This window comes from Cucurbita maxima, unplaced genomic scaffold (genome assembly GCF_002738345.1).
Source record: "Cucurbita maxima cultivar Rimu unplaced genomic scaffold, Cmax_1.0 Cma_Scf00026, whole genome shotgun sequence".
Lineage (NCBI taxonomy): Eukaryota > Viridiplantae > Streptophyta > Magnoliopsida > Cucurbitales > Cucurbitaceae > Cucurbita > Cucurbita maxima.
In genome coordinates, this window is record NW_019272042.1 from 1,163,265 (window position 1) to 1,185,686 (window position 22,422).

At 36.4% G+C, this 22,422-nt stretch overlaps 4 protein-coding genes and 1 pseudogene across 4 annotated transcripts in view; 3 read left to right on the forward strand and 2 right to left on the reverse strand.

Moving 5' to 3' along the window:
* The first annotated feature begins 864 nt into the window (after nt 1-864).
* LOC111499101 lies at nt 865-2,577 on the forward strand. The gene is made up of 4 exons (XM_023150563.1): nt 865-1,054; nt 1,139-1,375; nt 1,941-2,016; nt 2,293-2,577. Exons 1-4 carry the CDS (start codon nt 965-967, stop codon nt 2,325-2,327), a joined length of 438 nt encoding a protein of 145 aa, XP_023006331.1. The 5' UTR covers nt 865-964; the 3' UTR covers nt 2,328-2,577.
* Nucleotides 2,578-2,950: 373 nt separating this feature from the next.
* On the forward strand, nt 2,951-9,159 carry LOC111499100 (annotated as a pseudogene).
* On the forward strand, nt 6,690-7,927 carry LOC111499099 (transcription repressor OFP12-like). Its single transcript, XM_023150562.1, has one exon. The coding sequence runs from the start codon at nt 6,813-6,815 to the stop codon at nt 7,386-7,388; it is 576 nt and encodes a 191-aa protein (XP_023006330.1). The 5' UTR covers nt 6,690-6,812; the 3' UTR covers nt 7,389-7,927.
* Nucleotides 9,160-10,172: 1,013 nt separating the features above from the next.
* On the reverse strand, nt 10,173-13,561 carry LOC111498977 (FRIGIDA-like protein 4a). Its single transcript, XM_023150385.1, has 3 exons — nt 12,580-13,561; nt 11,787-11,962; nt 10,173-10,941 (listed from the first exon to the last, which is right to left on the reverse strand). Exons 1-3 carry the CDS (start codon nt 13,472-13,474, stop codon nt 10,456-10,458), a joined length of 1,557 nt encoding a protein of 518 aa, XP_023006153.1. The 5' UTR covers nt 13,475-13,561; the 3' UTR covers nt 10,173-10,455.
* A 3,795-nt stretch (nt 13,562-17,356) lies between these two features.
* The window catches only part of LOC111498966, an 8,783-nt gene continuing 3,717 nt past the window's right edge, over nt 17,357-22,422 (reverse strand). The window contains exons 2-3 of the mRNA XM_023150365.1: nt 20,146-20,453; nt 17,357-18,035 (exon numbers count right to left, since the gene is read on the reverse strand). Of these exons, the coding sequence (XP_023006133.1) occupies nt 17,680-18,035; nt 20,146-20,453 (664 nt within the window). The 3' untranslated portion in view covers nt 17,357-17,679. The remainder of the gene's footprint in view (nt 18,036-20,145; nt 20,454-22,422) is intronic.

Genomic DNA, 22,422 nt, shown 5'->3' on the forward strand with positions numbered 1-22,422 from the left:
CATTATCGCTCCCTTTCAAGTTGTCACTGTGTCCAATATTTTAAATTTTAGAACCTTTTATGAAACGTCAAGAATAATGTTCCAGTAGCAATATTTGACTAATTTTTTTGATTTAACCTGTCTTTATTTAATAAAAGGTATTAATAAGAACCACGAATTTATTAGGTAAAGTTAAAGTCTTCCAACAAAAAAATTATTGGATAAACAAGAATAAAATAAATGCAAACATAACCCACATTTGCAAACGTTTCAATTATTAATTTATTTATTCTCGAGGAAATCTGCAATACTATAATAATACGTAATTCTACCTTTAGCATTTGACACGGATCATCAAAACTTTTCATTACTTGAAGATGAAGTGTCATAAAATGACGTGTCAAGTGATTAGGAATGAGATAACCTTAGATTTTGGTTTCCCTCTTGGATAGGTCCGAGATGGTTTGTGTTTTTGTCCATCTCGAGTTTGGTTGGTATCGGGTCCATTTTGTATCGATCTTATTTTTGGTGGCCTTCTCACAAATTTGATTTTTTTAAAATTAACTAAATCAATAAATATAAAACATAAATGTGATGTTTAATAGAACTATTAATTCTGTATCTAAGTAAATTTAAAAAATTCGAAAAGATTAGATTAAATAGATAATTTTATCTTAAATTAATAAAATATATTTATAAATGCTTGAAACTTATTTTTATCGTTATTTTTAGATTAAAATTATTAGTATTTTCATCAATACTCCAACATTTTAAAAAATTAAAAAATATATATAATAACGTATTTAAAAAATATCAATAAAATTATAAAAACAGTATTAATACAATTTTTTTAGTTTTATAAAAAAATTAAGAATTAAAATGAAATCGTGTAATCTGATAATTATCTTGGACGTCGTGCAAGATATAAGCACGAGGATCTCCGACGAAGCATCCAAATCGGTACAGTTCTTATTCAGGGAGAAAAATGGCGGTTCCAGTAGCAAAAGCAGCGTCGCTCGCCCACATAGCTAGAGAATCTTCGGATATCCATCGCCTTTCTGAATTCTATAAAGAGGTCTACAATCTCTATCTTCTACCTTCTTTTCTTTCATTTCACAACAGCTTTTTTGTTCATGGCGGTTGTTATTTGGCGGTGCAGATGTTTGGATTCGAGGAAATTGAGAGTCCAAATTTTGGAGAACTCAAGGTTATTTGGCTGAACCTTCCTTCTGCCTTTCAACTTCACCTCATCCAGAGAGACCCTAAATCCAAGCTTCCTGAAGGTCCATGGAGCGCCACGTCACCCGTTGTCGATCCTAGCCATCTTCCCCGAGGTCACCACATCTGCTTCTCTGTTTCCAGTTCCAATTTCGACTCTGTCGTTCATTCTCTCAAGGTAAATTTACAAATTATCCTTTCGATTTTGATTTCTTCGTCGTAGTAGTTTGGAAACTGTTCGAGATTTTTGCTCTGTCCATTTATTTGGTTGTACATTAGGGTTTAACTATACCAAGCATAAAAAACTCCGGGATTACGAGATGAACTGTATGATTTGCATGAAGAATTGATTTCGGATTGTCTGGCTCTATAATTTGCTAATTAGGAGGAATTTTAGTTCTAATCTCCACTAACACTCGAGTCTGTCAGAGAGTAAGTAATCATTATAGCTCTCAGAAGTCTTCTTTGAAGAACTTAATGAGATTAGTTCACTAATCACTATTATAATGTATTTCAATTTGAATGCTAAATTTATAGTGTAACCCAAGAATTCAATCTAAAGTGATGTTGAATTAATAAAATAAGTACAGAATACGGAGAAAAGAAAAAAACAACGTAGTTCGAACTTATTCGACTATATAAATTTGTATGCAGGAACAATTCTTTGGAAATATTTTCTAATGGTTTATAGGAAGTTTGCGCTTTCCTTAGATGTGGCCACACTAATTTTTATTTTGCTGCAGGAAAAGGGCATACAGACATTTGAGAAAACCCTACCAAATGGGAAGGTAAAGCAAGTCTTCTTCTTTGATCCAGATGGTAAGTTTTTCCCTAGCCATTTTTTTTTTCTTCTTTCTCGTTCTTTGTGTGTGTGTGTGTGTGTGTGTGAATATGTTATTAAAATCCTGTTTTCCTGTACTGGAATTCTGTTATCAGCTTTCATCTTTCGATAATTTGCTCTGTTCTTCCAGCATGCTTGATAAAGAAATTTTGTTTTTCTGGAGTCTGATTGCTGATTGATGAGTGATGATTAGTACTTGTATGTTTAGACGTTCTGGTATTTGATCAGTTGGTAAACAATTCATGTCTATGCAGGTAATGGATTGGAGATTGCAAGTCGGGAAGATTGAGTAAGAAAGATCTAACTTTACATAATGTAATCGAACGTAGTCTTGTCTGCGGGCTTATAAAAAGGGTTTATAGTTGTCTTGTTGACTTGTGTTGTGTATCGAAAAATGGGAATGTAAGGAATTGATATAAAAAGTCAATAAATTTGGCTATACTGACTGGATCTATCGAATCAAATGGTTGTATTTCTTAATGAAGGCTATGTTGGGCGCCTTCGTGGTTGTTTGCCAAAACTCTTAGGAATTGGAATTAGATTTGTGGTTCCACTGAAATAAGATCATGAGAATTCTCACTACAGGAAAATGGCTTGGTAGGGAGATATTTAGTGGTGAATAAGTAAGTTTCATACAGACGGTGAGGATGTCAAAGCATTTTTGTTTCAGAAACTTGAAAGGTAGAAATAGTTAATGGGTTCAGATGGAAGTGAAAACTTCACCCCTAATACTGTCTTGAGCTTACTCGAAACCTTCTTCATTTTCAACATTTGCACTAGAAATTTCTCGGTAGACCATGAAAATTTTGAATCGTCCATATCCAACTGTGGGGTTTTTCTGAGTTTCCTATAGATCGAGTAGATCGAGTTTCTGAAGCTGTTGTTTCTCTCTTCAGAAGATTTTATGGTTACTTTTTATAGTCTGTAATTTCCACTATTGGGTTCGAACTTTTTGTAGTTCTTAAGAATATTTGTTCTCTCCTTTTCTGTCATGTCAAGAAGAGTAAGTATAAATGGAAGATATTTCAGCTGTTCCCCTTGAAACAATAATTCTGTCGTCCCACATCCAGCAAGAGTTTCAGCTTCAATGGCGTCTCCAGTGGGCTGTAACTAAAAAGAAAAATCACCTTACTTATCAGCTGCCATCTGTCACAGTGACATGCTGGCACTGAACAGCTTGATTCCTTTAAGATAGAGCTATCAGGATTCAACACGTGTCTGGTCGAACCGACGTGTCATCAACTACCCCACCCAAGTTCCAACGACCGTTTTAGTCCCTCTCCTCGACCTGCAACATTCCTCCATCTGTTCAGATAAGTATCCTTTACTTTATGAAAACAGATGTCAAGAACAGCCGCGCCGCCACGAACAGCTAGAACCTATGGTGTTCAACGTCTCTGGAGAACTTGTCTCCAAGGTTATACTACCCGTGGACACTGACATGATGCAACCGCCGAGACCATGGTGTTTGGTCAAACCCAGTAGGGGCGGCTCTGCGTTTTGGCTTCGTTAGCCACGAGGATGTAACTGATGCTACGGGAGATAAGGGTTGCTGTTAAAGAGACCGATATCCAAGGTAATCGCATCATTACTGATACAGTTGGCCAGACAGGTCCTCTTTTTAAGATTTTTAACTACATTTTAATTCTGTTTTATCTTTTGATTAAGCTCGAATCTGAAACTTACTCCGGTGTGCATTAATTATAATTGATTTTGGTTTGTTTCTTTCTCAGTGCAGATCGTTGGGCAGTTTGTGGAGCCTGCACCCATTATTTTAGTTGTCATAGCAGTGCAGAACGCGGTCACCATAGGACAAGCCCTTGAAGCGAACGTTCATGCTGCAGGTGATAAACCGCAGAGCGATGCTGCTGCCATTCAATGAGTAGAGTGAGGTATTTGGGAGCAATGCCGTGATACCAGGTGGACTCGCAGCCTGTGCTCAGTAGGCTGCTTCTTTCAATGCTGGGGTTAGTAAGGATGAACGACATCCTAATGGTGCGTATGAGCTAACGAGGCTTTTGAATAGCATAGATTCAGTTCGATACAATTTTTTTTTTTTGAAAAGTATATTTTTGATTCGTAACAATTTTTTTGGTGAGTATTCCTTAGGAAGACATTTAGAAGTATTTGATTTCTAACCCAAGTTTCAAAAACAAAATCCAAAATTTAAAATTACCATTTGTAGTTTTAGATTTTTTTTTTTCAAAGTTGACTTAGTCTTGACCACGTTTTCAAAAAGCAGTAACAAAGCAAGAAATTTTAAGTGTGAATTTTGCAACGATTTTAATTTTAGTTTTTTATTTTTAAATTGGGTGGGTTGCTTGGTAGAAAAAATTATTAGTTTTCAAAATTTAGAGGTAGAATTCTGGAAACTAATATCCAAACAAATGAACCAATTATATTAGCTTAATTTCCCAAACATAAAAATTCAAATGGTAGAAACAGAGTCATAATTGTTTAATCAAATTGTAAACCATCTTAGTTATTTATTTATATTCTTAACTCGTTCTCATTCTTGTGTGTTACTAAGTTACTCGTGGCTTGGAAATTTAGTTAAAGTCCATCAACTGACTATCCAGTTACATATTGGGATTTGAACACAGAATCCCCCTTTGGGAATTGAGATGAGGATTTCTTGCGCTTATAAGTTGAACCACTTTAGCTTTACCTAAAAAGTGGTTTGAATACACAACTTCTTACCACAGAAATGATTGGCCGGACTCTACATCTCAGGGTGCGGCGACGAAGCAGGATGCGGAAGGGGTGATGAGTGCAGAGCTGAGGAACAATGCGAGGCAGGCGGCCCATCGTGGTGGGGTGGCGGAGTCCATGACAGAAGCCGCCAAGCCCAATGAGAACGTTAGTAATGCACCACAGTGAGCGTGAGAGTGGTGATGGGGGTGCGTTGTTTCGTTGTATTATACCGTTTTGAGTTGGTCTGTTGTTTGTGATTTTGCAGTGTTCCAAGTTTGCAGTAAAGATGGCAACAAACGAGTTTCAATGAAGATCCCATGTTAGCCCAATAAATGAACAGGTGAATAAGACGTATGGAATTGACCAAGCTTCACATGCAAGCATAGAATATAACAATGGGCGGTCCAGTTTTGAAAACTTGGAAAAGTGGCGAAGCTGAAATGGGTTGGCTCAGACCTGTGGAGGGCTGCTGCCATACGAAAGCTGCAGGCAGGGGCAGGTTCATTTAAAAGATGAAAGCTGCGTTGTTTTCCAACCACAATCCAACGGGTACGCTCCCTTTTGACCCAATTTAACATTACACATTATGCATGACAATCCCACATAAAATTTAGAAATCCACAGTTTCTTGTGGGTACTTTTTTTTCACTGCCTTGCATATTTTGAACAAGGATTAAGGTCAAATTTGGGAAGCTTTGGTTTGAGTAAAAGCAAATAACAACAGGGTCAATAGATTCTTCCCCGTGGGAGGAAAATATTGGGCCTTAGGAAACGTCACTGTCGGAATCCACATGCATCTAAAGTTTGCGTCTTCTGTCACTGTTTCAACTTTTTGTATGACACAATAATGGTTAAAAGAAAAAACAAATCATGTGGCTTCAAATTTTGATCACCTCTTGCCCGTCTCTTTCAGTACTATCAATCCCTCAGTTGAAATGTCCATGTACTAAACAACACCCTCAGGCCTCAAATAACACAAATTGCAAATAGCAATGGACCCCTTCAATTAGTCTTCTCTCTAGCTTTTTTATTTTTATTTTTTATCAATCCACCCTCTTGACTATGGGAAAAAATTTCTTACATTACGGTAGTATCAGTATTCAGGTGAGAGTTACTAAGAATTCTCTCCACCCTTGGCCCAATGGCCCGAAAACTCCATTATCGGGTTGAGTTGGTATGATGTGACATTTTTCACATTTAGAAATTCTCTTATTCTATGGTCTAAAATACTTATTATCGGATTGAGTTTATCTAATGTTTGATATTTTTCACATTACAAGAGTATTATAAATTCTCTCCTCCCCTATTATTGGATTGAGTTTGTCTGGTGTGTGACATTTTTCACATTACAAGAGTATTAGAAATTCTCTCCTCCCTATGCTTGAAAACCTTATTATCGAATTGAGTTTGTTTGACGCGTGACATTTTTTACATTACTATGAGAGTATTAGAAATTCTCTCCTCCCTTAGTTCGAAAACCCTATTATCGGATTGAGTTTGTCAACGTTTTTTCACATACAAGATTGCAAGAAATTCTCTTCTTCCGTGGTTTAAAATCCCTATCATCAGAGAGAGTGACATTTTTCACATTGCGAGAGGATTAGAATTTCTCTCCTCTCTTTGAGGATTAGAATTTCTCTCCTCTCTCGGCTTGAAAACCATATTATCAGATTGAGTTTGTCTTATGCTTGACATTTACATTTACATTAGGGGAGTTATAAATTATTCTCTCCTCCACTGCTTGAAAATCCTATTATTAGATTGAGTTTGTTTGATGTGTGACATTTTTTTCACATTAAGATAGTATTAGAAACTCTCTCCTTCCAGGTTTAAAACCTCTATTATCTGATTGAGTTCGACATTGATGTAAAATATTTAAAAAAAAAAAAAAAAAACTAATTTTGAATATAAGAAAAAATTTAGTTAGTTAAAAGTCATGAAATATGTATGAATTTAAATTATAAAATTTAAAACAAAAAATGAGGTGTGAAAATGGAATTAAGAAATTAAACACACACGTGCGCACTCTTCTTTGTTTAAATCTTCCACTCTTTCTACTGCAACCAAGTCATCTGAAAAAATGTCCAACCGTTTCCTAAAAAATTTCCATTTCTTCAAACTCAAATTCTCACCGCCGGCCGCCGTCGCCCACTCCCCATCCTCCGACTGCTACTTCACCTCCAACCCCATTTCCCTCACCCCTTCCTCCCTCGCCGACGATGGCTTCTTCTCCACCTCCTCCGATGCCGACGACTCAATCTCCGACGACCTTGCCACCGTCCTCGCCTCCCGCCGCTTCTTCTTCTCCTCCCCCGGCCGCTCCAACTCCATTTGTGACTCCTCCGCCGCCCGTCGCCGATCCCACGACATCGTGGTTTCTGAAGGTCTAGAAGTCCCCAAATATTCAATGGACCCTTACGCCGACTTCCGGCGGTCAATGCAGGAGATGGTGGAAGCTCGAGAATTGGAGAGTGTGAGGAGCGACTCTGAGTTTTTGCGAGAGCTTTTGTCGTGCTATCTCCGGTTGAATCCGAAAAACACCCATAAGTTCATTGTTAGAGCTTTTGCTGATCTTTTGCTTTGTTTGTTAACATCCTCCTCGTCCACTCCGCCGTCGGCTCCTAAAGCACGACGGAAAGGTGTTATGTTTCGGTAATTTTATGTCCTCTAAAGTTCAATGGATTTCTTATATCTTAGACCAATACACATATTCCGACTAGAACTTCAAAAGTTCAGTTATATATCTATTTTCTTATAGGGCTCTGAAACCCCTGTTTTCATTTTTGAACTTCATTTAAAATTGTTTCAGGAAAGTTTCATTCTCGACAAATAAAGGATGAAAATTGAGATGATATCTAGTGTTAGCATGTGTACGGACATCATTACAACTAGGTAGAAGATTAAGATTTGTTTATTTCATCTTAAATATTAAAATTATTTTTCTGATCAACTTTTGTGGCGTGAAATTGTGTTAATGATGTAATGTATATATTAAAAAAATTCACTGCTCAAAGCACTGATTCCCGCTTATCCTTGATCTAGCAACAGGATGAGTGTGATGTTCTTCGTTTGAAACTTGTTTGCTTTCCATAGATTTAGCTACTATTTCCGCTGAAGTTCTTCCCAAAATTTATAGTCCTACAAACCATGGTTTGTTTAAGACAGATTTAGGTTCATAATCGAGCAGTCAGTAACCAAAAGAAAAAAATCTTTCATGGTGTTAAAGTTTAGGGATGAACTTTTGGAACTCGTGTACGAAACATATGGAGTAAAAAGTTGTGAAAATGTGAGAGAGATGAGAAAGGATGTGAATGAGTTAGAAAAGTGAATAGAGATATGGACCCAAAAATCTTCGGACCCTATCATCACCATATCAATCATTCATTCATTGTCATAAGGATCCAAACTCCAAAGCTCTTTGGTTGATCAATTTAATTCAGAATCTCTTCTTTTATTTTGAACATTCAAAAGGCTGTTTCTGAGTTCTGTTTCTTCCAGTTTCTTGCACTGTCTCTTTCTGTGTTTGTTTGGTCTTGGGAATCAAGCCAACCCACTTCACTGATTGAGTAATTACAAAAAGGATAACAGTTTCCAACTGTTCTCCGACATTTTTCACTCACAACTTAGCCCTCTTCCTCTTCCTCTTCCTTTTCCATTTCCATTTTTGTTTTAAGTTTGGTTCTCTCTAGGGTCTGATTTATAGCTCAATAATTGTTTATCTTACATCATGGACCTTCTTGCACTGTTAAGAGAAATTTGAATAATTTGAGTAATGAAAATGCAAATAAACATAGTAGTTTGATTGTCAATTCGAGCTTAACTTGATGGATTTATAACAACAATTATTATTTCATAGATAGATGAATCTAGCTCAATTTTCAAAAAATTTTAATGAAAAAAGATAACTATTGAGGGCTTTTGCTGATATAGAAATGTGAAAGTTAGAATTTGCAAGTCCCATGTTGTTTGTGCCTCAATGGGTTGGCTAGTAATTGTAGAGTACATCCCAATGGTGTTTGATCATTTTCTATACCATATGAAGGAAATATGAACCCTTGTTTTGTGTTCATGTCTAAAGAGGTCGAGAGGTGGTGAATTGGAGAAACAGTGCAAAGGTGATATTTTTCTGTACTTGCTCCGTCCTTGCCCGCTTGGTAAGCATTTCTATCCATGATTATCTGTAAATATGTGAAAACATCGAAGAAAATGGGTACATATGGACAGAAATTTAATACAGTGTCGTCCTATGTTGTAATCTTCTTACAAATCATTCTCCAGATAAATCTCCCATATGAAGAGATCGAATTCATTGGTGGGCTCTTCAAATTATAGATAAGTTTTAAGTATATGCTAATTAATGTTTATTAGTCAAGTTGTCCCCCATAAAGTGATAGTTTTATTTTCTTGAAATGGACTATTTGGCAGCATTCTCGATACTCGAGGCTTTAAATACTATTCTTGATTTTTAAAAGATTATCTTTTAATCTTTTCAAATTTGTAAGGAATGAAAATTTATTAGAATGTTAGACGAAATTAAGACCGAGAATAGTATGAGATGATCCAAACATTGCAACCTTGTCTTTAAGTCTCAATTTTCATCTAAAGCTATAGAGATTTGTACTCTAATCATCGTAAATATATTATTCAAAACTTGATAGAGATTTGCAAGGACGATTTGGGTTGGCCCACTCTAAGTTCAAGTTAGTGTATAACATGTGGAACCCAATTGTATCTATGTGGAACCAACAAGATCCAAAATTGATCTGTAATTTCAGTCCACTGTGGATAATCTTTTGGGATATGCACAAGCAACATGCTAACTTCCAAATAAGTGTCAAGGTTGTTAGCGAAAATCGGTTGAATCAGTACATTTCAACCTATAAAATTAATTAAAGTCCATTATGTCTAATTTACACTGTAATTTGTTGGAGAGAAAAGGCAGTTTACCATATTTGTTTGATTTATTCTTGAAAAGACGGTAGCCTAGTGCATCGAGACAATAGATAGAAACGTTTTAAGTTACCATGAAACTGTCGATATCGACGAAGAATCATGCATTCAAACCTCTGCCTGAGAAAAGCTGCATATCCTCCAAACAATAGCTCAGGAGTCACAATTGAACAGAGGATTCAAGAAAAAAGAGCCAAGTAAATGGGATGCAGAGATTATACCCTTTGATTAAGCTTCATATCAACAAGCATCAGATTGATTGCTTCATAGCCACAGATGGCAATTCAGAGATGGAATTCTGAAGTCGATGATGATGACGATGACGATAATCGAATCCACTCAAGTCAAAAAATAACAAGAGAACATTGAATTTTGGATGGGACAACCTTCCAATTTTCTAATGACAGGGTCGTGAGAGACAACAAAAGAATGCATAGTTGCGTTTGTTTCAAATGATAAGGCATGATCGAGAAAGAGACCAAGAGATTAGTAGAACCAACAGGGCAAGCCTTTCTACAACTAAAGACCAAATGACATTAGGATCTACTTTATAATGTTGTGTCGTGGTCATCCTAATAGCTTTACACGATCAACCCTACAGCTAAAGTTTGATCAACATTAGAGTTTGGCTTCTCAGCACGAAAAGCAAGAAGCATAACAAGTCACAATTAACACATACATGGCTACTGTTTCATGGTTAGGTATTACAGACAAACCATTGGGAAAGTAAATAACAAGAATCAGCAGTTACCATCATCAGAGATCAGTCATGTTTATCGATAGTAAGCTGGTTGATATGCTGAGGCCATTGCATTGCCGTAACCACCATATACAGGATACGACATTGGAGGTGAGGGGAACGATCCAGCATGTGGAGCAGCTTCGGGTGAGTAAGTATAAGGATTTGCAGGTGGGCTTCTGCTGCCATACATTGAGGGTGGGGAATGGTAGGGCGGGACACCGGCCAGGTACTGAGAGGGCGAGGGAGACCTGACAAATGCAGGGGCTGCTGGGTATGAAGATACATATGCATTTGTCAAACGACCAGCCTTGGCAGGAGGCATAGGGCCACCATTGTTTGCCCGTGTTCTCTTGTTGGCAGGGACTGCAGCAGGCTTCCTCTTCTCTACCTTCACCTTTTCTAGCTGTTCAAGACGTTTCTTAAGGTTTTCTGGAGGGAACTCCGCCTGAAGCTTGTATTCTTCAATGCACTTGATAACAGCTCGGAGTGCGGACTGCTCTTTTCGTGCAGCAAGGTGCTACGACAAACAAAAAAGAAAACATACGAATTACTACTGCCTCTAATATATGATATAGAAACCATTGCGGAGGTCAAATAATACAATGAACCAAGAAAGGAGGACAGTTCATAGCAAAGCTTATAATACAATTTCTTCCACCTTCAAACAAATAGACAGATATATATATCAAACGAAATCACCACGCTTAAAACATGTTAGCATAATAAATTTGTGAATATTTGCTAGAATCACTCCCAACTCAATAAATGGTAATAAAAGGATGGAGGTGAAATTCTCTATTTAGAATCATTCATAGAATCAAATAAATTATAATGAAAATGGAAGGAGGAATAAATTGATCCAAGATATTTGCCTATAATAAAAGAGATCAAATATGATACCTATAGTAAACCGTAATAGAAAAAATGGAAGGAGGAATAAATTGATCCAAGATATTTGCCTATAATAAAAGAGATCAAATATGATACCTATAGTAAACCGTAATAGAAGGCTAAATATCATACGAGATATTTGCCTATAATAAAAAATCAAATAGGGTATCTATGATAAACCGTAATGAAAGTCAAAATATCTTAAATCATATAAGATATTTGCCTATATAGTATTTATGGTAAACCGTAATGGAAGTCAAAATATCCTCAATCATACAATATTTGCCTATAATATAAGGTCAAAAATATCATAATCATCCAAGATTTGCCTATAATATAGGGTCAAATATTATATCATAATCAAATGGAGTAATTGATGATCCCTCTGCCATCACATGCAAGATATTTACAAGAATTCAGAAACTGATCTCAAGAAGTAATAGTGAAGTTAAGAAATGAGGTAAAATGTACCATTGCTCTGCCGGCATTATTTGGATCCTCAGAAATAGCAGCTGCAGCTTTCTTTGCATCCTTCAGATAAGCTTTCAGCAGTGGAACGGGGGGGAACTTATCCGCAAGACCAACTTCATATGTAAAATGCACGGCATCAAGCTGCTGTCCCCGGCTGATTAACTCTTCAATCATATCTACACGTGATAGCAGCTTAGAAGCATACAAAATACATCTGCGGCTCTCCCGTTACAGTTATGTCTTCCATGATATAGTAATAATAACAATAACCAGGAAAGTAATTCATAAAGAAAAAGAGATGGGGAAAGTTTTAGAATATCAAGCTAGCAACCAATGCATATACGAAAACCATTGGATGGTCTAAATTCAAACATGATGCTGCATTTAACTCCCAACCCATATGTTCAACTACTTGGTGGTAACTAGTAAGAAACCACTCCACCAAAACATCAAATTCGTTCTATAAAGAACCACTCGGCCCCAAATATAGGCAATTTTGTGAAAAAATTGATTATGCTATCAATATAATCCATCTCTAAGATATAATTTTCCATGCAATCTTCGTAAAAGCTCCTGTTGATGGATTACAATGTGAATTGATGCGCTTTTACAAATCATTCTGCTCATAAAGTGCCATGGTTGGATCTTTATGAAAACAAGAACAAAAACCCATACCAGATAAATGGAAATGGAAAATAGAGGCGAATATATTGGTTTAGCTTCTAAAATAAACTCAAGATCAGAAATCATATCGTTCTTTCATATGAAACGAGCGTGAAATTTGAAATTATACCAGGCATTATATCTCCAAGGCCAAGTGATACTGCCAATTTGGGCATCTGCTTCCGCCAGGCCGATCCAACCACAAGCTTCCGATATAAGTCGACATCTTCCCTCTTTACAATCCCAAAAGTAACCAAGTGCTGCAAAAAGGTGTGCACGTCCGGTGTCCTAACATTCTCGATACCACCGCGCTCTTCCAAGCTCGCCTTCCAAGTTTCAGCGATTTCCTTGGCGCGCTCTTTCATGCTAGGAGTAACCAAAATCCTTGACTTCCCGATCACTGGGTCTACAACAACTGGAATCAGCGATTCAAGCACTAAAACACAAGCCCAGCCCAAATCATTCCCACCATCACTTTTTTCCACTCTCTTATCCAGTGGAAACACCTCCGAGATGGCCTCCAGCACGAATCTCGGCGGATCGATGCATTCAGCTAAGGCCAATTGAATTTTCTCCCTCAGAGCCTTCAATTCCTTCTTCTTACCAGTGATGAACCTCCAAAATCCACTAGCATCCATTTCCAAACAGAATGATTTCAGCTTCAACAACAATCCATCGCCATCATCGACTTCACCATTCTCATCGCCGTCTTTCTCAAGAGCTTTAAGCGCCGCTTCCATACTTTTCTCGACCTTACCAAGCGCGATCTGAACACTACCCTGGATACTAACCTCGCGCTTCTCCAGCTCGTCAAGAGACTCCTTAGTCTGATGGTCTAAGGTTTGAATTTTATGCCTCAGTGCGTCCGATTTCTTAAGAAGATCTTGCTCCAGATTAGTGAAGTGATCGGAAAGCTCCTTCCAGAGCAGAGTACAGCTCGCCATCAGAGACGCCTGCCTTTGGAACTCATCGAAGCTCGGGTGAGTCATCTCGCTCAACTCACCGGGATCGGGAATCGACCCCATTTCTTTTTGCCTCTAGAACGGCGGCGGCAGCTCAGTGGCGGGGAGAGAGAGAGAGAGAGAGAAACAGAGAAAGGGCAAGAAAAGAGGCGAAGAGGGAATTAAACTCGAAACGGAAGAGATAAATCAAATGACAAGACATTGAAATTACATAGGCCAATAAGAGATTGACACGTAATGAATAATTACCGGAAACCGGCGCCTAAAAGTTCCCTGTGAAGAAATTCTACAATGCGCCGACGATGCCTACCGCTTTCAACATAAAATGTTTTGCATTTTCTTTTTCGTTCTGATTTAAATTTAAAACTGCCCATTTTTATTACCTGATTTTATTTTATTTTTATATTTGGTACACAAAATTACAAAATTACAAAATTAAAAAAATATTATAAATCTTTAAATGGAACAATAATTTGAAATAAAAATTTTAGAAAATGAAAGTGAATTTTAAATATATTTTAAATTTACCATTCTCGATAATAACATTTTTGCTATGATATGTTACAAACAATACTTTTTTTTACTGTGAAAATCGTTCAAAATACCTCAAAATGGTTTTGTTCTGAAACCATTCTTAGGTCATTAAACAAAAAAAAAAACTTGTAACTGTGTACAACCAGATCCAAATGTGAAAGTCGATTAGCTTCATGAATAATGGTTTTATCTGATACAACGACACTGATACGACACATAATTCAGCTAAATATCACAAACGAGCAGGCAAATGTGTTTATGGGATGTGTGGCCAATATGTTTATTGAAAGCTTTAAATTTATACATTAAAATAGAAGCAACACAAATTTAATTTATAATTTGATCCTGGAAATTTGTAATAATTCTAATTTTGGAATAATTTCATTTAATATACTTTAATTTGGAAGATCAATGATATGTCCATTTCATAATATAATATTTTGTGTCATTTTGCTGTCTGTTCTGAAAATTCTTCAAACAACCGTTTTATTTATTTAATATTATAGAATGGACAAAACAATGACATATAACTTAATTTAAAATTAAATACCAAATATTCTATAAATAGATTAAAAAATTCCAACTTATACCTTTAAAAAAGTTTTTTTTTTCTTCCAATAGGATAGACTCAAAAATTTACCTATATATATATTTTTTTAAAATAATGGTTGAATACTACTAAATATCATATTATTAAATAATTATTATAAAATTGTCATCGACATTATATCAATCATTATTTCATTATTTTTTAAATGTCAAGTTAAGCACGAGTGATTCAATTGAATGAATTTCTCAAAAGAAGAAATATTTTGTGTCCATTGGATTCGAAGATACAATTGGAAAATGTGAACGAGAACAATTTTTTTGATAGAAAAAAACGACAGGTATAATTGACCAATCCACATAAATAGACATTCGTATCTGGTGTCTTAAAAAATTACTTCCAATTTTTTTTTGGTTCTTAACAAATCTTACTTCCAATTTTTTTTTGGTTCTTAACAAATCATTGTTAGATTGAGCTAATTCGGTAAGAAATAACAACATTAAAGAAAATATATGTACCGTAAAATACCATTATCCTAAAATACCATTATCCTACCTAATCATCAATCATCCATGATCAACTATTATAGAATAGTCTTTGCTATTAGTACTTTTAAGTAACATACTTATATCATAAGAAATGCAAGAACAGGTCGAAGTCGTCAATCGAAGTCGTCAATGTTGAATGTAATAGTCCAAACTCAGAGCTAGTAGCTATGTCCGCTTCGACCCGTTACATATCCCCGTTAACCTTACAGTTTTAAAACACATTTATTAGGGAGAGGTTTCCACACTCTTATAAGAAGAGTTCCATTCCCCCCTCCAACCAGCATGAAATTTCATGCTGCTGAAAGTTTAAGTTGGAAGAGTTTTGATTAGTTTTCTAACCCCATCCAAACTAGACTTGCCAAGTTCATCTCAACGATGCTAGAAACATGTCTTAGCCCTCTGTCTAGTATTCGTTTACCGAGCTTCTTGACTCGCTGAGAGCAAGTATCCTACATGTATGCCTTTGGTCTGTCTATTAGAATCACCTAAACTTAGTAGAGCTCCCTAGTCTCACAATAGCGAGCCTATCACTACCAAAAACCCCACTTGGAATTTATATAGCTAATGCTTTCATAATGACTTAGCTAACAAATGTTAGGTGGCAGCCTACTTAAAGGCACATCAACCGGCCTATACCCTATTGAGCAAGAATGATCACCAACAACAAAAAAAGAACTATCTTGATAAGAATTCTCCCTCTTTGTTTGGGAGAAAAAGCATCAAAATGTAAGCTACGACAAAGAATTCCAAAAACATCGTAAGCTAAATTAGTGCTGACGAATAACTAACCTGAAATGAATAGAGAAGGTAGAATGTTGAGGATTGTTGAGAGGCTAATTAAAAAAATGATCTCAAGTTTATAATAAGTAATACATCTCTATTCATATGAGATATTTTGAGAAAACTAAAAGTAAAATTACGAGAGCTGGACAATATTATACTACTATGGATAAGAAGGGTATAAAAAGTGTATAAAGAAGTGTGTAGTGTTTATAATAATCCAGATTAGTGCAGTGTAGAAAAAGGAAGGAAATAGGGTGTGGGAAGAGAGTGCTTTCCCGAAAATCAAAGTGAAAAAGAAGAGAGAGGGAAAGGAATAGGAATAGGTGGGGAATGGGCCATATGGCCACAGAGAGTCTGACCACCACATGGGTTCAGTCAGTTAAAGTGTAGACAGATGCCAAACAAGGCACGCTATTATACACAGTGCCACTTCCTGCACTTCTTCTCCCTACACCAGGCATCGCCAAGCATGCGCATCACATGTAAAGTGCACTCCATTCCCATTACCATTCTCATTCACTCACTCACTCACTCACTCCCCTTCTAAATAAACCCACATTCTTCCCCACTTTTTGAACCCAAAACCACACCATCTCCAATAATTACCTGTCAGAATTGGAGAATTCTATGGGGGTTGGAATCTTTAAAAGATTACTTCCAACACAGAAAACGAATGAAAAACTAAAAATGTCATACATGAAGACAACAGTATTGAGGATAAGATTCCAAGCCGAGTTTGTCAAAGTGTATCTTCCACCGACACCCAAGGCTTAAGTTCCAGAATTCAACATCACTACCCCAGAGATAATATCCTTTTCCTTCCTTCCTATTTCTACTTTCGAAAGCGAAATTCATCAAATCATATCAAACAACAGCTAGAGACACAGAAAAGCAAACAAAAACTACCTCACAAAAGTTGGGGTTCTCTGGTATTCCTCCCTCAGTATGACCTACATTGCCTTCAAAAAGTATTCGGTTAGATTTCTATGCACAGAGATAAATCACTGTTATATTTATAAAAAAAAGAAAACTTTCAGATTCGGCATTTTACAGGCTTCTCAAACCTTGGATCCACATATGATTGATCGCCCAGATGCACAGATTTGCATTCCAATTCAAAAATATACATATACAAGGATCTAATCCATCCATAATAACTATATTCATCAATTGGAATGTCAAAGCACCCACCCACGGTCGCTCCAACTCTGAGTGTGCCTGTTGTTTTAAAACTAAGCAACGCAACCCTTATGAAACACAAGCAGCACACGCAGACATGTAACTGGAGACAGCCCAGTGTTGTTGATTCTGCACGTACTTTAAAATTGTATGCTTGTCCTGAAAAGAACCGAGCAACGGAAGGCTTGCTTACTCAAAATTAGCTTCCTTTCAAGATGCTTATACAGCGACTCAATTATATTCAATTGTGATTATTTCCGGTTCTAACGGATGTTGGTATCACTGCCAAGAAATAGCAGGTTCTAGAGTTACGATGGAGGATTGTGCAGGTTTGTTTATGTGAACACAAACAAATAATTCAAGCTTTTTTAATCATTAGGATTTAAAACGGTTGACAAACAACCAGATCCATGTTCCGCATCCTACCATACACATTCGTGCTACAGTAAAATTAAAATTACGCAGCAAATCCGGGGAAATTCCTCGAGTAATGTTACTGGTAGACCAAACAACCACCCACCTCCCCCATAACAGAGGTCAACATTCAAACAAGCTGTTTGGTGAAGATTTCATCCACAAACCATCGACGAGCTCAAAAATGAGGTGGATTTGAGTGTTGCAGTTTAACCCAGGTTACAAACTGAAGGCATGTCGAACTATATACTAATCAAGATATTCTACCTGGACAGTTTGAAATCCCTACAGCTCTCTATGGTAACCTTTTTCCTTGTATCAAAATCAACTTTTTCCATATCAGCTGCAGTTGCAAGATAGCCATAAAAAATCCTTTTCCTCTCTCCAGACTTTTCATCCACCTTAACAAGGTTTGGATTTTTATCATCATCCCTGCTAAATGCTGCAGGTCGTACATGAGCCCAACCTGTACGTCCATGATTGTCCTTCTCAAAGAATTCAGCCAGTTTCTTGGCTTCATTGAGGCCAGACTGGTCACCTGAAAACTTGATCAAAGTTGTGCCCAAATGACCATCCCTTCCATATAAAGACTTGGACTTCCCACCCCCAAAACCAAGGTCTGAAAAAAAAAAAAAAAAAAAAAGGCAAAATGACTCGTCAAGACAGCTAAATGCCAACATATTGATAGCAAACTAGCATTAAGATTATAAAAGGTAAACGCCTTAAACTAAGAACAGAGGTGGCTGTGTAAAAACTAAATAGGCCTTTTCACAACTCTCTGTTAACTAAAGCTTAAAAAGCTTCAGAATCTACAGTTCCCACATGGTATATGGCATGATCGTTGAAAACAAAAACAAATAGGGCACAAAAATCCAAGCACCCAGTAGAGGAAGCTAGAGAATATGGGAAAACCAAATCAAATATCATGATAAATTATAAGAGAATCAGAGCCAAATTATTATCATGTCAACCAATTAGCAAAATCCCATACAAGAAACTAGCATTAATAAGACTAATAATAAACAGTCGACCCCACACTGTTATAAAACCAAGGAAGGACCACAAACAAAGTTGCCCTAATGTTAGGTGAAGCTTTTAATATGAAATGCCTCCCCCATTTATCTGGATCTAACTGTTGCGTTAGGGATTGCAAAGTAACTTAATTGCAGAGCCTATAATTACCTCCATTGTCTCCCAGACTAGAGACGAATGAAGAATAGAATCCAAAAATATACTGCTGAAATAAAAGATTGAAGTTACAGTCTATGTTAAAATAACTAAAATGTATAGACGATGAAATTAAGAGGTTGCATAAGAGTAAAAGCCAAGTAAAAGCAGATGCATCAACGGAATTGATCATCAAAAGATCTACTGTAACCTGCCGCTAAGTAAATAAAACTTATGCCTATATATAATATAATATAAAACCAAACAAACTAATTGAAGAAATTAGGTTTAATTTAAAACAAGGAATAAAAATTATGTTAGACACAGCAATTGAAAAGCAGAGAGATACTGAAAATCACAACCAACACACAAAGTACATGCCTGTGGTAAAATGCATATTTCTCGGATAAAACTCTCAAGACTGCATAGCTATTAGTATCTCACAAATGTTAGCCAGTCAAGATTGTAGGATAACAAAAAAAAAAAAAAAAAAAAAAAAAAAAAAAAATTAACACGGACTCCAAAACAACTACAGAGATTTATGGATGTTAATTAGAAAAGGGATTACAAAAAGCCCTTCAAATGAGCTGTGAAACCAGCTTCATCAACACAGAAACAGGATAATGACAGAAACCCTAAAAGATCCACGTGCCATCAACTTATCCATGGGGGATACAGATAAAAACTTTAGGCACATTAATTATAATTACGCTATGAAGCAGGTAAATATCACCTAATTCAGATCAGCAACCATACTAATAAATAATTCGGTACTTCATGTAAGAGGTTTAGTATGAAGCCAATAACTATAATCATAGTTCTTCAGCAATGGTACTAATAAATAATTAAGGTACTCCACTTTCTAAACTGCTTGCCCAAGAGATGTATCATCTATGACTGATAGACTTGAGAGAGAGAGGGGGGTAGAGAAGAGACCTGATACATAAATTATTAAAAGATTTTTTTTTAGGGGGGAAAAAAGAACTTGTACAGTGCAGCCCCTCCTCCCTATAAATACTTGAACAGAATCAACCAACTGGAGAAAAGAGAACAGCTTCATTCACATTCTATCAATAAGTGAGATTTCGTCCAGAAAGAATACTAGGAAAGAGGGAGGATAAGGTGTCCTCCTTGAGCACAAGTGTTAAAAAAAATCCCTTCCAATTGGCTTTGAAACAGATTTACTAACATTAAAACAAGATAATACCAGAATGAGTATAAGGTTCCACGTGTGCCATCAACTCATTCATGGAAGATTCAGAAATTGTAACTTTAGGTTCATCAACTAAGAAAATACGATAAATATAACTATGGTTCTCATCAGCAACTAAAAGATCATTAAATTACTCCGCATTCTAAATCTATAGCCTGACACAGATAGTCATCTGTGATAGACTTGAGAAATTCCAGGGATGTTTTATGTTCTTCTAAATGAAGTTGTAGGTAGTAAAGTTGTAGGTGCAGTATGGCCTAGTTGATTAGAGACCTTATTCTACCTAGAAGGAGGTAAATCTACTCAAGCATCAATGAGGGATAAAGAAATGTAAAAAAGTGCATGATACCTCTAATTTTACTATCCATTGCCTTGTTTCCCAAACCCTCCATGCGCCCATCTTTACTCTTTCCAGTAATTGTATTGTGGATGATAACTAGAGGAGGCCACATAATCAAATCCTCCTGGTTAGCTGTTGCTTCGTCAGCAGATAGAAAACGGTACCCTCTTGAATTATCAGGAGGCTTTGAGTAATTCCACCCCATTAATACACAAAGAGCTTTGTGTAAACCCAAATGATCCACTTGCGAGTCAGCACTATCAGAGTTGTATGTGTGCATAATAAGGCCATGCATATCTGGAAAATCTCTAGAGGACCTGTAAGTAAGCATATGAAGGAGGGGGCAACATTCTTTAGGGGCCCAAAGAATGATTTTTTAATAGGTTCAAACTATTATATAAGCCTAAAAATTTGAACCAAAATGGGAATAAGTGGTAAACACCACTCATAATGGTAAGTTGTGGGTGGAAACGAAGACTCCAGAGATGCAAACAGCATCATCTAGCACAGAAAACATGCATCAATTCCACTACAAACTATAAAATCTTCATCGAACATAAATTAGGTCTCAAAACTGCTGGTTTAAAAGGGTTAACATCAAACCAACAATCACTTCTCAACTGTAGTAGTTCCAGCTTCATAATCCCAAACAGAAATGGAAGATTCAATCTAGATAAATAACAGAAGATGCAAACTTTTTCCATCTCAGGTTCTCCTGTCACCAAATTTATCCACGTCAACATTTGTGATGTCATTGGTGAAGGATCTTGGTCACTGAGCATCATAGATGCTTCCTCCATGACTTAAGATTCTTTAAATTCATTCGATTTCATTTTGAAAGGAACTTCAATAACAAAATACCTAAAATTTATGGTCTCTGTGTTTCAAGGGGTTTCTTCCACACTATCGGGAATTCAAACATACTTTTCAGATGAGAAGCAGTGAATTAACGAACAGACAGGCACAATAATTGGGACCAATGATTGATAACAAGGTTCATATTCGCATGGTTGGTAGCCCATAGGAATACATTATAAGGAGCATACCAATAAAAGAACAGGTACACCATTTGAATAGCAAACTAACAAAATTTGTACTGAACGAGCTTTGCTTTTTTTTTTTTTTGTAGGAATACCAATTGAGCGTCTGAGCTAGTTTTTAAGTAACCCAACTATTCTCACAAGACAACTAATTGACCTTGAGATCTTTGATTGCCAAGAAATCTCAAAGTTGTAAGGCATTTAATCCAGGGAATACAATTCTTTAAAAGAAACGAGCCTTCCAACAGGAAGCCCAACTGATAAGACAAATGCGATAATGCTCCAAAATAGCTTCTGAAGACCATTCGAACACTTGGAACAATTTCCTAGTTTCCTTCTTTATTACAGGACAGCCAAAAGGAAGATCAAGCAAATCTTTTTAAGTTTCTAAGGTAACGATGGGTAAGCTAAAACTACTAAAAACAGTCCTCCATAAACATAAGGAGGAATGACACCAAGGAAACAAGTAATGAACTAGTTCGCTCCCAGAGCAAAGAACAGGCACGTACAATCATCATGTCTGCCACTATTCTAAACATTGACACCTCATAAGAGATGTTTTTTTTCCTTTTAACAGTGAGCATAAAAAGGTAGGATCAATCATATTCCCTTGGTAATTTCAAAAAGTAAAGACTTGCAAGTTAAATGACTCTAGAAGTGAAGAAATTATTCATTCAATGAGAAACTTCCCACCTCAATCACATCAAAGCAGCCCATTTGGCCACCTGATTCCACATACACTTCAAATTGACATAGGCAGGAATCGAAGCTTCATAAAATATGCTAAACAAGTCTCTTTCATTGATTATGATTACGACATCAAGTCAACTACAGTGTACAAATATCCAATTTACAGGCTGGGATTAGAACCTAACAAACATCTACCAACAAAGCAGTAGCTATTGCAAACTATTTTACCCTTATTAACTACATAAGAAACATTGGAAGTTAAAGGTACAATATCTTGACAAGTACCGACGTTATACAACCAGCTAGTTCACTCCATACAGCCAACAAATTTTTCTAAATACATCTTTTGATGGTAGACAAGGAAGTAATTTCATCTGAACAAGCCATCAAACAGTATCACATGGTTTTAAAAGACCACGTCTATACCAAAGCACGACATCAAAGGTGAATCCATATTGCAATGAAAATAATAAAAAATATTTGAAGTTACAGGGTTACGGAACTTGTCCAGTGATGCAACCATGTTCTCCCAAAAAAAAAAAAAAAAAAAAAAAAG

Bases quoted from the DNA above. Each gene is read 5' to 3' on its own strand.
- LOC111499101 (XM_023150563.1), top strand. From the start codon at position 965: ATGGCGGTTCCAGTAGCAAAAGCAGCGTCGCTCGCCCACATAGCTAGA. The intron at 1,055-1,138 runs GTCTACAATCTC...TTGGCGGTGCAG, and splicing joins TTTCTGAATTCTATAAAGAG to ATGTTTGGATTCGAGGAAAT. The intron at 2,017-2,292 runs GTAAGTTTTTCC...ATGTCTATGCAG, and splicing joins CTTCTTCTTTGATCCAGATG to GTAATGGATTGGAGATTGCA.
- LOC111499099 (XM_023150562.1), top strand. From the start codon at position 6,813: ATGTCCAACCGTTTCCTAAAAAATTTCCATTTCTTCAAACTCAAATTC.
- LOC111498977 (XM_023150385.1), bottom strand. From the start codon at position 13,474: ATGGGGTCGATTCCCGATCCCGGTGAGTTGAGCGAGATGACTCACCCG. The intron at 11,963-12,579 runs GTATAATTTCAA...TATCACGTGTAG, and splicing joins CCTTGGAGATATAATGCCTG to ATATGATTGAAGAGTTAATC. The intron at 10,942-11,786 runs GTACATTTTACC...TGTTTGTCGTAG, and splicing joins ATAATGCCGGCAGAGCAATG to CACCTTGCTGCACGAAAAGA.